This window comes from Tursiops truncatus, chromosome 1, assembly GCF_011762595.2.
Source record: "Tursiops truncatus isolate mTurTru1 chromosome 1, mTurTru1.mat.Y, whole genome shotgun sequence".
Taxonomy (NCBI): domain Eukaryota; kingdom Metazoa; phylum Chordata; class Mammalia; order Artiodactyla; family Delphinidae; genus Tursiops; species Tursiops truncatus.
Genome location: NC_047034.1, coordinates 145,609,296 through 145,626,302, shown reverse-complemented (window position 1 = coordinate 145,626,302; position 17,007 = coordinate 145,609,296). Strand labels below are relative to the sequence as shown.

General features: G+C 57.6%; 1 protein-coding gene across 1 annotated transcript; it reads right to left on the bottom strand.

The window, feature by feature from the left end:
- Positions 1 to 13,753: 13,753 nt before the first annotated feature.
- TMEM275 (transmembrane protein 275) lies at positions 13,754 to 14,287 on the bottom strand. The gene has a single exon (XM_033853535.1). It carries the CDS (start codon positions 14,285 to 14,287, stop codon positions 13,754 to 13,756), a length of 534 nt encoding a protein of 177 aa, XP_033709426.1.
- Positions 14,288 to 17,007: the final 2,720 nt, after the last annotated feature.

Genomic DNA, 17,007 nt, shown 5'->3' with positions numbered 1-17,007 from the left:
CACGGCCCTTCCCTGGGGTTCTGCACAGAGGGTCTGCACAGGGCCCCTGAGCCAGAAGGGGTGGTGCAGGCTCGGGGTTGGGGTTTGGGGGTGAGAGTCCCCTCCGGGGGTTTCCTGGAAGGAGAACACCAGCAGACCTGACTGGTGTGCAGGGAGCTGCTTCCTGGGCTTCCCAGGGAAGGCGCCTCAGGCCAGAGGGACCCATGGGGCCCTGACCCCCCCATTTCCCAGGTCGAAGCTGGACCCTAGGAGGCACATTCCTCTCTCCCCAGTGGGGCTGAGGATCAGGGCGGGGAGCACCCCCTTCACCTTGCCTTCCCACCTCCCTGGGAGGGGCTGGCTGATCAAATGTCTGCCCCAAATCTCCTACTGCCCCTCCTGGACCAGAGCCCTGCCTGCCCCTACATACCTCTGCCCCAGGTATACACCTTCCCTGGTGGAGAGGGCACCCTGGGAACTCTGCAGTTCAAATCACTCATGCACTCAGCACTTACTGAGCACCTGCTGTATGCCTGGCCCTGTGCTGGGCACATAGAAACGAGTAAGGAAAACATGGTCCCTTTTCTTAAGACAGTACAAAACAGGGTTATTTGGGGTTCAAAAAATAGAGAACCATGGGAGTTCAGAGGAGGGGTCCCTAGCCCAGGGAGGTCAGGAAGGCCCCTTGGGAGGGAGACTTTTGAGCTGAGTCCCATAGGTCCAGTGTTCACCAGGAGGGCAAGAGAGAAGAGTATCCTGGGAGGCACAGCACACACAGAGCTGCAGGACCGCCAGCTGGTGAGCCCCGAGCCCTGGGGGAGCCAGGGCCTGTCCAGGTGGGGCTTGAGAACGGTGCGGGGTAGTGTCAGGGGCTGAGGAGGGAAAGGAAAGCTGGGAGCTTGGACTCAAGCCCAAGGGGCGTTGGGAGCTATTCCCACCCAGTGGGGGAGTGGGGTGATCAGATTTGCATCTTAGAAAATCCCAACCCCCCATACCTTTGCTGCATGGTGGCTCAGGAGGAGGTAAGGAAACCAGAGAGGAGGCCACTGTCACATCCTGGTGGGAGGAGGGTGACATCAATGTGGACTAGGGGAGGAGGGGTGGGAGGAAGGAAGTCAAATTACTATGGTTACTGCAGGTTTAGGAGGGGTCAAGGGTGCTCCTGAGTCTCTGGCTTGGTGGATGGGGACCCTTGGGCTGGGGTGAGGGGAATGAGCCCGAGTTAGACTGGTCTTTGGGGCACCTTTAATTTATTCAAGGGAAGATGTTGGGATGTACTAGATCAGGGCACAAAAGAGGGGTCTGTCTGCGCTGCTTAGACTTTATTTAATAAGTACTTACGTAACACTTTCTCCGTGACTGGCACCTCACAGATATTGTCATTTAATACTCACATAACTCTATGTGGTATTATTATCCCCATTTAACAGATAAAGAAACTGAGGCGCAGAGAGGTTAAATAACTTGCCCATGACCACACAGCTAAGTATTGGGCAAACCAAGGTATGAACCTGGCTAACCTCAGAATCCATGCACTTCACCTTGGTGGTTGTCAACAGAGATAGAGAATGAAACCACGTCACTAAGTAAGATCACACAGGGGACTCTGAGGATGGGACCTCAGGGAAACACTGACTACAAAGCAAAGAAAATTCTGTTATGGAGTTGGGACAAGCTGCTCCTGGCTTGCTGGTGACTTTGGGCAAATAACTGCCCCTTTCTAGTCCTCAGTTTCCTTTTCTGTTGGCTGGGAATCATTAACTATGTCCAGCCTGCTTCCTGGGAGGCTTAGGTGAGACCAAGAGGAGAAGGGTCTGGAGGAGGCCGAGGGGCTGAGTGGCCTGTGCCCGGCACGCAGTAGGTGCTCAGACAGCCCACGGTGGGTGCGATGAGAAAGGCATGGGGCTCCCTGGAGCTTCTCCCTGAATCCTCATTTCCTTAGACCTTGGCCCATGTTTTCCTTCGGTCCAGGGTTCTTTGGGGGCCCTGTGGAAGGGGCACCATCTGAGAGGGTCCTGGGGGATGGACCCCTTTAGGGCGGGGCGGGGTGGGGTCCGCCCCTCCCCCGTTTCCCACAGAGCTGCCGGGCCTGGAGCTCCCCCACCCCCACCCCACCCCATCTCTCATTCTCTGCTCCCTTCTGGGAAAGCCGATTAGGAGGCAGCCTCCTGCCCACCCCCTTGACAAGTTTGTCTGAACTTCCAACAAAGGCCCTCAGAGGGCTGCAGAGGGAGGGCCCGGCACCAGGAACCTGACACCACTGGCCCAGGATCACCCGGGCAGCCTAGGAGGCGGCTGTGCAGCTCTGCTCACCCTATGCAGGCAGGAAGGTCTCCCAGAGGGGACCTGGCCCCTCCAAGGCCTGGGGGCTGGCAGGCTGGGAGACATCTCCCCCTGGGATCCCCTCCTAACGGGGACAGGGCCAGCCCCAGGAGGTCAGGTGGGGATCTGCATACATTCTCACCCACAGTCACACACACACTCCCAACTCCCAGGGACACTCGTACCCTCCCCCGCTCACAACCACACACACACTCACACACGTATCCTCTGTGTGATACACACGGGATGTGCTGACTTCTGCATTGCACCACACAGTCTCAGGGTGTCTGTGTGTCTGTCTCTGCTACGCTTGCACACACCACCCATACAAGCCCTCAGCCTCGCCTGGAGGTTGCACACTTGCCCCACTCCCAGATGTGCACTCTTCCTGGCTTACACTCCAGACAGCATCCCCCCAACGCTGGGATAGTGGCTCCAACTCCCCCCTACACACAGGCCTCCAAGCCACACTGCCAGCTTGGTGCTTGGAGATACTCCACGATTGCTGCCCTGGGCCTGCTGAAGACACTGCCCAGATACCCACACGAGAGTCAGACCCGGGCCCGAGCTGCCGTTTAACACCCTTGTTCCCTGACTCCATGCATCCATCCTCACACACCATCTGCTCTCTTGAGGACACCTTGGGGAGACATAGGCCCCTGGGCTCAAGCCCTGTATTGTTCTGATGTCTCCATTTCAAAATCCTTAACTTTTTTTTTTTTTTTTTGCGGTACGCGGGCCTCTCACTGCTGTGGCCTCTCCCGTTGCGGAGCACAGGCTCCAGACGCGCAGGCCCAGCGGCCATGGCTCACGGGCCCAGCCGCTCCGCGGCATGTGGGATCCTCCCGGACCGGGGCACGAACCCGTGTCCCCTGCATCGGCAGGCGGCCTCTCAACCACTGCGCCACCAGGGAAGCCCCCAAATCCTTAACTTTTAAACAAAGGACCCTGCATTTTCATATTGCCCCGGACTCCACCAATTGTGGAGCGGCTCTCACGCCCTCATCACAATCTCCCTCAGTCTGACTCACTCGGCCCTGCTGAGGCTTTAGAAACTCCGAGTCTCCAGAAAGCTCTCAACTTCTCCCACCTGCCTGAATGCCTCCGCTTCGTCTTACAGCTGAGCCTTCCCTGTCCACCCCCATCCCTCACCAGGCAGCTGAGTGTGATGGGTGGAGGGAACTACTAAGCATATACGACACTTCTATATACCTCCTCCTAGTGCGATCTTGGGGTTCAGCGTCCTCATCTGTAAAACAGCCTAATGATAACACTGACTTCGGGGTTCTTTGTGAGGTTTAAATAACATCTGTAAAACATTTAGCACAAAGCCTGGCATTTAGTAAATACTCAATACATACTTGTTATTATTGCTATGATTACATTCTTATAAGTGCTGGCGAACAAAACTAGACTGGCCCTATGATTGTCTAGTGGGTAAAACAGAGATTACTCGAATAATCACACATACATGAATGTGAAGTAGCAGCAGTGAATGGGGAGCACAGGTCTCTAACCTCGTGAGGTTTACAGTTAACAGGAGAGGCAATCTGAGGCAAGGATCAGGGATTGGTCTGGAACAGGGCCAGGAATAAGTCTGAGGCTAGAATCAGGGATCAGTCCGGGGCACGTCGGTTAGGGGACAGAGGTGGGGCTCAGAATGGGGCCAGGGTCAAAGCTTTGTGTGTGGCTGGAATCAGGGATCATTTGGGGCCAGGGGTAGGGCTCAGTCTAGGGCAAATCACAGCTCAATTAGAGGTCAGAGTTGGGGCTCAGAATGGGGCCAGGGCAGAGCTCAATTTGGGGCAGGGCTGAGCTAAGTCTGTCACTGGTACCAAGTCAATTTCATTTCTAGCAGTGACTCACTGTGGGGCTGTTTTAATAAGCTGCTAGGCTTCTGTGAAACTCTGTTTTATCATCTGTAAAATGGGGAGATCTCTGTCTACCCCCCAGCCCGTGGGAATCCAGTGAGCTAATAATGGAAGCGGAGGATTAAACCGCTGCCACAGCTGCTGCTGATTCTAAGCCTGGCCCCCTGGGGTGCTCCTCCCCCTGCCAGGCTGGGGAGGCCGTGCCATCCTCACCTAAGTCCCCAGCTGTGGGGAACTCGCCACCCCAGCCTGGGATCCTTTCCCAGAGGATTCTGGAGATTTTGCAAAGCCCTTTGAACAACAAAGGCCACGGGAGCGATACTTCCTCCTGGGGACTGACTGCCCAGTGGTTCCTTTATCTCGGCAACCAGGTTTGAAGAGCCATTCTTGGAAAGAGCTCGTGTGGGGCGTGTGCGGGTGCGTGTGAGTGTGAGCATGTGCTTACAAAGCTGCTCTTTGTTGCCGTCCCCACCTGAGAAGCTGCAGACCTGGAAGCCTGGGTCCTTCAGAGTTCAGCCCATCCATCCCTCGCCTCCACACAGATGTGCTGGGCAGCCAGGAGGGCGGGAACACTTTCTTACCTTAAGATTTTCCCGGAGGAGAGAGCTCCAAGAAACAGGAGCCCTAGTGCCTCAGGAACAAGGTAGGCTAGGCTGAGGGGGATGCTCGATAACATGGGGAGATGAAAGGGAGTTTTGGTTCTTTTAGCAGGTGCAGGGCATCCTCGGCCCTGGGGTCCCTCCCCAGCACACACGGACCCTCTGGAGGCAGGGCCGACAAGATGCCCGAGAGGCTTGCCTCATTCAGACTTACCTTCAGTCTGCTCTTGGTAAGCCACCTAGAGAGAGACTGTGCAGCCAGCAAGCCCCGACCTGCCTCTCGGACTGTGGGACATGGGAGAAGTCCGTCTCTGGGCCTCAGTCCCTGTGTTTAAGTTGGGCTTGGACTGAAGCCCCTGACTGCACTGGGTGGAAGCTCCAGGTATACAGGCAGGACTTGGAGTAGCCAGACCTGCAAAAGGAGTCTTTCTGCCTGTCTTTTCCTCTCCCTTTCTCCTGTTCTAGCTGCCAGGATCCCACTAAGCCCAAGCGAATGGACAAGTGTGGGCTGGCGGTGGCCTACTGGAGGGCCTGGTGTGTGGATGGCCTGGGGATTCCTGCTACGGGTTCTCAGAACAGACATCCTCAGGGGCCCTCCAGTTCAGTCCCCATTTGGGCAGGACTGACACCCAGCCCCTGCCACAAACCCGCAGGGACGGGAAGCTCATTACCTTGCTGGGCAGCCTGCTCCAGGTCTGACCGGGAAGTTCTTCCTCATTTGAGCTGAAACCTGCCTCCTCCTCATCAGGCCTGGCCTGGGGGGTGGGGGTGGTGTGCACACAGAAGACATCTATTCACACTGTTCTGGGACGTCCAGCCAAACTGGACCACGTGGCACCCCCCGCACTCACTGTGCCCCTTCCCACCTGTCCGCTCTTGCTGATCAGGCCTTCTGGGGAAAGCCTGTTCACTCTTCAGAACCCATCCATACGCACTCTCGCCTGATCACTCAGCCCCTCCCTCTCTTGACCCCTCTTGGCCACCCAGGGACACCCAGATAGAGCTCCCTGAGCAGGACTTGGCACGGGCAGAGCCAGGCTCAGAGTTGTTGTGGAACCAATACTGCACCTGTCTAACTGAACTGGAGGTGCAGCGTGAGCGGCGGGCTCTGCCTGGGACCCTGGGAGCCCGGTTCCTGTCTGGCCTTGCTCTGTGGCCCCGGGCAAGCCCTGGCCTTTTCTGGGCCTCTGTTTCCTGTGTAGAGGTTGGAGGGTAGTCTATTCAGGTCACCCGCCTGCCTTGGACGGCCTTGCTTTCTGAATGTCCTGCTGAGTTTTCTCTTCTGTGTGATATTCACCCCCCCCCCCCCGTTTCCTCAGTTGTTCCACCCAGGGCCTCTCCCCATGCTGGACCACATGACCCGCTGTGGGTGCAGACGGGGCTTGGAGGCACTCGTGGCAAAGGCCCAGCAGCTGCCCAAGGAAGTGGGATGAAGGGGTGTCCAGGGATGGTGCCCAAGGACCAGTGAGCACCCTTTGGCCATGCAGGACCTCGCCCTTCTCCTTTAGAGATGAGGCTGGGCCTGAGGCTGAGGCTGTAGCCCAGCCCCTGTCTCTTCCTGTCTCTTCTCTTCCTGAGGATGTGGCCCTGTCTTGGCACAGGCTTTAGCTCCCTCCTCTCAGTCTTGAGTCCCAGTGCCCACACTTTAGGGACCACCCGCCACCAGTCTTTGTGAGGTGGTTGGGAGGGGCCTCAGTCAACTAATGTTTACTGAGCACCATCTATGTGCCAGACACAGCCTGGGAACTGGAGATGCAGTGCTGAACGAGACTGTCCCTGCTCCCAAGGCACTCATTGCTGGTGGGGAGACAGACAACAGGTAGATAGGTGCTGAAACAAATATGTTTGGGGTGCTGATTAAAGGTTATGAAGAAACTCAAATAGAGAGTGGGGTCAGGGTGCAGCTGAGGAGACGGATGGAAGGAGCAGACCAAGAGTGAGGCCAGAGAGGATCAGACAGATCAGATCGACAGACAGGCTGGTGCAGGCCTGGAGGCTCCACTGAAGGCTCCACTGAAGGCTCTGGGGGAGAAGGGGTGGGGGGGGTGGGATCTATTAAGCTGATGACTCCAGGCCCTAATCCTGTGCCAGGCCTAGGCGGGTAGTGTGTGTGTGGGGGAGGGGAGCACCCCCGCTGGGGTGTAATTTCACGCTGAAGGGCCTGATGGGGCGTCCCAGGGACTGATCCTTTCTGGATCAGAAAACTCACTTCCCTTTGTCGCATGCAAGGGCGATTAATGCCTTAACCCTTTGTGGGCTGGCCTAGGGCAAGCCCCGCCCCCCCCTCCAGTCCCTTGGGACCTAGCCCAGAGCCCTTCGCCTCCAGCCCCATCAGCTCCTGGACCTGGTTCTGTCTGCAGAGAGGGAGAAGCTGTGACTGAGGACAGCCAGGGGACAGCTTTCCAAGCAGCTTTTCCATGTCCCTGTTCCCTGGAATGCAGCTGCCCAGGCCCTGTGCCCCCAGAGACGTGAACTCCCCACCCCTATCTGCAGGTTCTCTTATAGCTCAGTTCAAGTCCAGTCTCCTTCAGGAAGCCTGGGGTCTAGTCCACCGGCCACCACAGCCTTCCCACATGTCCTGCGAAGGGGCTCCCACTCTTTCCCGGGGGGCCCCTCCCAGCGGCCATAAGCAATACAGCCATAACCGCCTAGTCCCGCTGCCCTCGCAGCGAGGAACGAACACTACTCCGCCCCACACCCCCAGAAGGCCAGGTCCCCTGACCCTCACAGTCCACGCCTCCAGTAGCACCCCAGGGATAGCCCTGGCCATTCTGTCCAATGGTGGCATTGCAGGCCTGGGCAGCTCACCACCGGCAGCCCCTGCCTCTCCGCCCGCTCGAGATCGCGGCCCCCCTCTCTCCCCGTCTCTATTCAAAGCCCCACCAGGAAGTTGTCGCACCTTCTTTGGCCCCTCCCCTCGCTCCTCGCAGCGTAACTTCGCCGCATCCCGGGGCAGCCACGGCGGGTCGCCCCTCCCAAACTCCCCTGGGGTCGGGGCAGAGGGGCAGGGACCTGGGCTGGGCCTCCCCTAAGCTCCCCGGGTCTCTGAAACCCCAGCCCCGTTAAAAGAAAGCCCCTAAATGTTATTTACACTTCGGAGTCTTAAAAACCATTAACAAAAGCCACTTAATTCAATTATCTTCCCGGCTGGCTCGGTTCTCAGAGCTGAGCGCGGGCCTCCCCTTGCCGCCACCCCCCGCCACCCCCCCCCCCACTGTCATTGTGTCGGGCTAATGAGGTAAACTGAAGCGAGCCCTGTCCCCCCTGACAGGTTTATGAGAATTTAATAAAGCGTGGCCGGGACCAAATGAGTTGCCTCAGCCTGGGAGAGCTCATTGTCTTCGGCGTCAGCGTTTTTGACTCGAGCCGCCCCTCCCCCGCCCCGGCTCCCGCCTGGCTCGGCCCCCACACCCGCGCCAGTGCCGCCCAAGGTGAGCCTGGGGAGGGCCTGGCAGAGGCCCGCTCGGGCCCCGCAGGGCCGAGGCTCCCCGGGCCGGCCCTGACCTGGGCAGTGTGCCCTGCGGAGGGGCTGCGTGGTGCCTCGCGGACCTGCCTGTCCTCACACACACAACAGACCCCGGGAGGGTACGGGGACCTCCGGGACTCCTCCTTCCCGCCTCCCTGCTCCTGTCTCACCCACCACTGCCAACCTGAGGCTGAGGCCTGGCTGGAGCCGCCTTGAGCGTGATTCACTTTCTCTTGCTTGTCTGCAGTGACCGGCCAGAGCGAGGGGCCTTCTCTTCCTGCCAGGGTACACGGTGGGGACACGGGGCCCTCAGTCATGACCTGGTCACCTTCTCCCTTTTGCCCTGAAAAGTAACGAGGGGTGGGGCACAGCCCAGTGAGTGGAAGGGACTTGCCCAGGTTTTAGCGGGAGTCAGAAGTGCCGCTGGAAGAGGCGCCCAGTGTGGAGGCCCCCAGACGCACAGGCAGGCGGGCAGGCCTCACCGGAGCTCCAGAGGTATCTGGAGAAGGCCCAGCTGTCCTTCGTCCCTCATGTCCCGGACAGCCTAGAACCGGCCTTTCTCTGTCTGGCCTCTGCATCCTCAGGGATGCAATGTCTAGGAGTTTCCAGACCATTCAGAGACCCAGAATTCCTTCTTTCCCCTTCCAAAGTGTTTCCAGAAGTTACTTCCTTCTGGGGCTGAAGCCTGGCCTGGGAACCTCATCTGGAAGGTCCTGTAGTCAGTGGGGTGTGTGGGAGCCAGTCTTCGGGATCAAGGCTCAGTCCGTGACCATGATGAAAGCTCAGTCTTAGTTCAGGGTCAGCATTCAGTGTATTGATTAGGGTCAGAGTTCAGGTTGGGACCAGATTCAGGGCTCTGTGACCAGCGTCAGGCTCAACCTGTTACTAGAATCAGGCCTTAGTGCATGCATCAGGGTCAGGGCTCAGTCTGTGCCCAGAATAAGGGCTTAATGTTTGTCCATGACCAAGACTCAGTCTGTGCCCAGATCAGGGTTCAATTTTTGGTAAAGGTCAGGGTTCAAGTCAGAACTCAGTCTAAGATCAGGGTCAGGGTTCACTGTGTGGCCCAGGCAGGGTCAAGGCTCCGAATGTGGTCAGGACCAAGCTCAGGTCAGGACTTAGTCTAAAATCAGAGTGAGGGCTCAGTCCAGGACCAGACCCAGGACTCACCTGTGTCCTTGATAAAGGATGTCTGTGTCCAGCACCAGGCCTCCCTCTGTCGTAAGGTCAGGTTCCAGGGTTGGAGGTGTCACTCAGTGAATCTGGGTGACTTTAACACCCACCCCCTTCATGCACACCCAACTCCCTACTCCCCACCTCCTCACCTCTATCCCCTGTCATGTGCCCAGGGTGCCCTCTGGTGGCACTCCCTAGCAGTGCCGGTTTCCTCAGTCTTAGCCCATCCATCTGGCCGTCTCCTATGCAGGGGAGCCTGGCCCTCAGGTGCATCCATTAATGCTCATCTAGCCAGCTCTATATTCCTGTGTCACCCCCCCCCCCCACCCCAAAGCAGAAAACAGGAATTGGCCAGGAGAACTCCCACACGCATAAGGAGCTTTTCTCCCTTCCGGTCCAGAATCAGGCATCTTGATAAATCCCTGTTTCCGGAGGCCCAGAACCTTAGCTGTGTGATAACATTCACACTCTTTACTCATTCAGTCGTTTGACAAATATTTATGGGCCACCTACCTTGTGCCAGGTAGGCACTGAGTGCACAGCTGTGAATAAGCCAGAAGTCCCAACCTCTTCGAGCTCACATTCTGCTCACTTCTCCCTGATCCCCGACTCCTAGTGCACAGACCTCATCAGAAAGGCACTGGCATCAGCAGAAGGTTAGGTGAGATTCAGAACTGGGCAACTTCAAGTCCCTTCTTTCCTCTAAGAGTCAGAGGTTGGACTACTCTAGGTTCTGGTTCCTGGTCTTCATCTCTCCTCATACGCCTCATCTGGACTCGTGGCTTCACCACCACCCACAGGTCAATGGCTTCTGCATCTGCCTCCCCAGGGCTCTCCATCTGGAACTCGGGCCTGCGGCTCCAGCTCCTACAGGACAGCTCCACTGGGTTTACAGACCTTTCATGTGACAACAGCCCTTGCTTTTTCTCCACCATATGCCCAGCTGCTCAAACCAAAATTCTAGAACTTCCTTCCAGATTCCTCTCTTTCACTCCCTTAAACTCCCCTGACAGGGAGACCTCAAAAATGGGTGTCGAATCGGCCCAGCTCACAGCCGCCGCTCCGGTCCTGACTCCCAGCGTTTCCCACTGCTACGACCTCCCAACCTGGCCCCTCTTTTCCCTTGTGTCCCTCAACATCTATTTTCCACATAGCAGGCAGAGTGAGCTGTGCAATCATAAATCAGATCATGTCACTTCCCTGCTTAAAACCCGCCAGTGGCTCCCATCTCACGGAGAATAAAACCCCAGCTCCTCACCCTGCTTACTAAGCTTTACAGGAGCTGAGCACGACGCCCGCTCCCCCCTTCTCCAACTTCATCTCCCACCCTTGTCTCTACAGCCCTTCTTTCTTGGTCTGACACATGGAAGCCAAGTTCATTCTCACCTTAGGGTTGCACTGGCCATTTTCCCGAGCATGAAATGCTCTTGCTCTAGACCCAGGCGTGGCTAACTCTTGTCAGTCAGAGCTCAACTTAAATGTCACCTCTCAGAGAAGACCTCTCCAGCCATCGAAGTCCCTCTGTCACACCTTCCTATTGTGATTTTCTGCACAGCACTATCAACCAGCTAGGATTTTTTGTCTTGTTTGCTTACTTATTTAATGCTTTAATTCTCCCCCAAGTAGAACGTAAGCTCCTCCAGAGCTTGTTCACCAAGCTATGGGTTCATAGTAGGGCTCAGGAATTATTTGTTGAATTAATTAGTAAAAAATGAGCTCCTCAAGGTCAGGGAGCTTCCTGCCTCTGTGCCTTCAGAATCACCTCCTCTCCTTCCACAGAAACCTGCTCCCCACGCGGTGGCACCCTGGAGCCCCTCTCTGCCCTCAGGGCCTGGAGCCTGCCGGGGAGGGGACTGCAGATGTGCGGAGACAGGGCAATCCTCCAGCCTCCTTGTGCGTGGAGACTGTGGCTGCCCTTGGGCCTCGCTGGCTCCACGGGGGATGCATTGCCCTAGGGGGGCCTGAAGGGATATGAGGGGAGGAGTACCCGGGTGTGGCAGGCCTGCAGGGACACTGGGGGGCTTTGCTAGGGCTGACGGATTGGAAAGTGGGTCCTGGGGTATAGAGCATATCTCCTGGTGTGCCTGGGGAGGGAGAGGAGGCACAGATGGGACAAAAGATGACCTTCAGCTGGCGGTGACAATGCAAGGGAGACTCCAAGGAGCCATGCCCCACAACCCGCCCTCTGCTGCCACCTTGATCCCATTCTATTCACTCACACCATCGATCTGTGGCCCACTACCTTGAACCCTATCACATGCTCACTCTCCTCCCCAGCAGCCAGGCTCCAAGACAGGATCTGGAAGTCTTCCTGTAGAAGAGGAAGAAACCCTGATGGTGCAGCTCCAGGCCTCTGCCAGCAGGAGGGGGACGGGTTTGGGCTGGGCCTGGCATTCCCGGGCTAGAATCTGGGGTGCCTCTTCTTAAGAAGGTGGTGGGAGAAGGGTGGTCCACACCCCAAGGCGGCATCAGCAGCGGCCCCTCTCACCTCCTACTCTTCCAAGGCAGCAGGTGGCGTCCGAGGCTGCCAGTGGACCAGAAGAGACAGGCCTGGAGCCTGGGGAGGTGGCCTTCCTTACACACACACACACACACACACACACACACACACACACGAATGCAGGTGGGGGTGGGGAAGTGCTCTGAGAAGAGGTCATCAGCTCCAGGCGCTAGATGCTTCAAAGGTTAGGACCATCGACCCGTGCTAATTAATAGAGATGACCTGCTCAGCGCCCACTGAGAGGGAGTCACTCTTCTTCAGGTCAGTGGGAGGGAGACAGCAGGAGAGGAAGAGGCAGAGAGAGGGTCAGAGGAAGGGAGGAAGAGCCCCAGGGCTGTGGAAAGTGCCTGTGCCAGGGCAGAAGAGCAGCAGAACCCAGCCTGGAAAGAGAAAGGGAGGCTGATGAAGCCAAGGGCAGCTGGACAGGGAGTCATGGCCAGCCAGGGGCGGTGGGCCAGCGCGTGCCACCATCCCTGGGCACTGCTTGCCTGGGTCCCTGAAGTGAGACGAGGGGCTGGCCCAGGGTTGCAGTGTCTTTCCTCCAGCCCCCAGCCCCCTTGTTTCTCCTTGCAGGGCAGCCTGCATTTCTCTACCTGGATTCTCTACCTGCATTTCTCTCACCCACCTGGACAGAGGACAGGCTGAGCCCAGACTGCAAGCGCAGCCAGGCCAGGAGAAAGGTGTAGGCTTTGCAAGACCTGGGGAGCCCTTCTTGCCTCACCATCCCTGCTGGGTGACTGAGCCCTCAACCACCAACACACACACACACACACACACACACACACACACACACACACGCTCCCACACAGGTGTGATGTCAGACAGTGTCACCCAAAATACTCCCACACTCCCCATCTCATAATGTAGCCGGGCTGTCTCACCCACAGTCACACTCATATACTCATCCAGCCCCCTATCCGACACCCTGTTTCCACAGATGTTCACAGGCACCCACAGTCTCAGTCTTTTGTTCACAGTCACACACTCCTCTCCCTGGGGCTCCCTTCCAGGTCTCCAAGGTGGGCAGGTGCTGGGATGATGAAGCACTCCGCCGCAGGGTGGGGGGACCGAAGACTCCAGGGTGCTGGGTCAGAGGCCCCGCAGTCAGCTCCTCCCTCCTGCACTGCACAAGGGCAGAGGACGACTCCAAAGGTGATTTATTAAGGAGCGAGGGAGGTACAGCGGGAATACACAGTGCGGTTCACACCGAGACCTTCAGGGTGGGAGGAGCCCCCTCACCACTCCTCCCTGTCGGCCCCCAGCTCAGCTCCCCCTGCTCTAGTCGGGCAGAAGGGGTGGAGTGTGCTCAACACAGCTCTACCTTAGGGATGATCTGGCTCAAATCAGATCCTGCCCCCATTAATCCCAAAAGGTCATGTTGGGGTAGAGACAAGGAGGGCGGGGAGGGACAGAAGGGGGTCGGGCAGCCTTTCTCAGCAGGCGGGGACAGGAGACAGCCCAGGCTGAACCCATCCTTTCTCCCCCTCTTCCTCCCACCCCTTGGGGGCGCGGGCCTTGCTGAGAGCCCCTCAGAGTGGCTCTGCTCACAGTGCCCAGGGAGGGAAGGACCAGCAGCCCAGTTTCCGGACGTCTGGGGAGTGAGGTAAACTAGGGCCCAGCAGACCCCACCCTTTGAGGGCCGTGCCTGGACACCATCCTCACACTCCCCCCTCCCTCCCCCGGAAGTTCCAGAGATGGGACAGAGGAGGCCACCTGTGCCCAGCACCGGACCCGTATGAAAGTTTTCTTTTTCTTGTCTCTCCTCCTCCCTTTCTTTTTTCCTAATGGCACTGATGGGAGGGAACCGGGACAGGGGAGTCAGGGCCGGGGACCCGGGAGGCTAGGGGGCGACGCCCTCCCGGGGCAGGTCGAGCCGGACCCCATCGGCGCGCGGCGCATAGAGGGCTGCGGGCGCGGGGGCATCCAGGGTGAAGGGGCCGGGGCTGGGGCTTGAGCGGCCGGACGACGCGGCCGAGGCGGCGGGGCTGAGCTGCACGGCCGTGGTGTCCTGCGCCGTGCGCTCGCTGCTCTCCATCTCCAGCGCCACCCGCCCGCCGCCCCCGCCCTGGCAGGGACCCGCGGCCGCCGTCGAGCGCGAACGGGGCGCGGGCCCGCGGCGGCGGCTACACACGCAGCAGGCCGCGAAGAAGCCGAGCGCCAGCACGAGCAGCGCCGGCCCCAAGATGAGCGGCGCGTTGTGCCCCGGGACGAAGGAAGCGAAGGCGCCCACCAGCGTCACGTTCACGCCCGCCAGCAGCACGCACAGGCCGCAGGCGCAGAACAGCGCCGGGGACGGCGGGCCGGGCAGCCGGCCTTGAGCGCGGCCCGCGGGCGCCCGGGCCGGGGGGCCCTGGCTCTTCTCCGGGGGCGGCATCGGCCTGGGGACTCCGGGCACTCATCCAGCTCCCTCCTGCCGCCGGCCCCGGCCAGCCCACATGTCAGGGGCTCAGCTCACAGTAGTCCTGTGGGCACAGATCAAGGGAGAGGTCAGCTGGGCATCTGGGCTTCCAACCCCCCTCTCCGTTCTATGGCTATGTTCAGTGCCTGGGAGTGCAGAGGCCATGCCATCTTGGCCAGCCCCTGTCTCTGCCTCTGCCTTTGGGAAGCAACAGCTCACCCCCCATGGGAGGACTCCCTTATCCCACCAGGTCCCTGGAGTTCCTCGTGGCTAATCTTGCCATCTTCCCTCCCTCCCCACTTCCTTATGTCCTCCAGACAGACACCAGTCCTCCACCTCCTCTCCTCCAGAAAGCCTTCTTGGGCTAATTAAGTGAGTAAATAGGTGGAAAGTCCTCGGCACCGTGATAATCATGATCAGTAGTTCTAATCAGAGGCCAGGTGGCAGCTCTTGGGACTTAGCTTCCTCCCTTGAGTGTTAGAGGCCCTAGAAATCATCTGGTCTAGCCCCAGCTCGTCCAGAAGAGGAAACTGAAGTGCTGAGAGATCTAGCGATTTACCCAGTATCCGGGACCGGGACCTCATGACCTGCTGCCTGGCCTGGGGGCCACCACCCCAGGTTCTGATAGGCATAGCAATGACATTAACTTTCCCGAATATTAGATGAGGCCCTGGAGTGAATGACCACATAAGAGTGAGGAGCTCTTGAAGTTTTAGATGGTCAGTGAGAAGAGACAGTCCCTACATGGGTTGGGCTGGAGCAGACCCAAGGCCCCGGGTCCTTCCCAGACTGGGCATTCTATTAGATTCCACTCCTATCCCCATCGCATCCCCCAGGAGTCTAGTGTTGAACCTGGACTCAAAAGCCCAATCACAGGGTACTAGGATCCCTTTCTAGGATTTTCTCATTGTATCTGGTTGTGGGATCTATCACTGGATTCTATAATTCTGGGAATGCGTACAGAAGCAAGGGTAATGTCATCAGAGTCTGGGGAGTTTAAGACTTCTATTTGAGAATTCTGCTCTATAACATGAAATCACAGGTATTAAGGCCCTCGAAGGATGAGATCATAGCCATGGAGCTGTGTTAGAATTGTGAAAAAGTGTCGGAAAAGGGCTCTGAGTTGGGGTGGGAGGGGAGTAATTAGATGGGACTACTGGTTGGCACGGAGCATGCTGGATGAGCAACGGAGCATGACCTGGACCAGTGGCCTAACTCTCTATGCTTCAGTGTTAACACGTGTAATGTGGGGCTACTAAGAGAACCTACCTGATAGGGTGTGGTGATAACTAAATGCTGTAGGCTAAATCAAGTGCTTAGAACAGTGCAGGACATAGTGAGATTTCCATGTTACTCATGTCGTAGTGGTGGCTGATAAAGAAGGGGCTCTAAGGTCTCAGATCTGGGGGGGGTCAGTCATGTCAAGTTTGGAAACAGAACAGTTAGTCTGTCCCTCAGATGGAAGTGCCTCAGGGACGGGCCCTGAATTATCCTTCCCGAGTCCAAAGCCTGTACACAGAGGAGTTGGAGAGAATTTGATGATGGGGTGTGTGAAAACGAGGACTAGTGCTGGGGAGGGGCAGCTCAGGTTGTCACTCTGGACACAGGTAGGAATCAGCTTGGCCCAAGCAGGTCAGAGGGTCTGGAGGCCACCTCCGGGCCTGCCCAATGTGATGACTCCAGGGCTTCCTCCCCTGGCATCACAGTGGGAGGTGGCACCAGGGGAGGTGACAGCTGTCCTGCAACTCCAGCGAGAAGCTCCTGGCTGACACAGTAAGCTGGCAGGAATTCAGAAATCCCCAAATCCTGGTGAAGAAAGCATGTGTTGACCCTTGAGGGCATCTACCGACCACAGATTCCTCAGGAAGCGCCATATTTGCATGAACCATCTTTTTTTGTTGTTGTTGTTTTTTTGCGGTACGCGGGCCTCTCACTGTTGTGGCCTCTCCCGTTAAGGAGCACAGGCTCCAGACGCGCAGGCTCAGCGGCCATGGCTCACGGGCCCAGCCACTCCACGGCACGTGGGATCTTCCCAGACCGGGGCACGAACCCGTGTCCCCTGCGTCGGCAGGCGGCCTCTCAACCACTGCGCCACCAGGGAAGCCCTGCGAACCATCTTTGATCTGCAGCTGTTGGTTCTGCCAGGCAGCAATAGCAACCGCTGAAGGGGTACAATTTTTAAAGCAGCTTCACACGCATGACATCACTGAACGATACACCTGCTTGATACTTACTAACAGCCACATCTTACAACTGAGGAAATGGAGGCTCAGAGAGGGAAGTTGATCTGGGTCTAGTGGCTGGACTAAAAGGAAGACCAGAATCAGAGAACACATGGTCTAGCTCACAACGTATGCAATCGTGCTTCATTTTAAAGAGAAGGGTTTGATCCCCTTGGTGTTGATGTGGAGATAAATCCCAACACTTTCTTCCTGCTGCCCTCAGGAGGTGCTGTGAGATTCCCAAATTTCACCCCTTCTGTACCTCATCATTATCTGACATTGTCCTTCCTATGGGGAAGGCTCTGTCTGAGGCTGATGGAGGGAGCCCCTGATGGAGGGGATAGTGTCTGGCCTTTCACCTTATCTCACAGCAGACTCCTGAAAGCTGACACTGGACAAGGGTCGGGGGGGTGGCGGGGGGAGGCCTAGGTGGCTGGAGGATCCAAGGCTCTCCTTTCTTTTCCCTTATAGAGA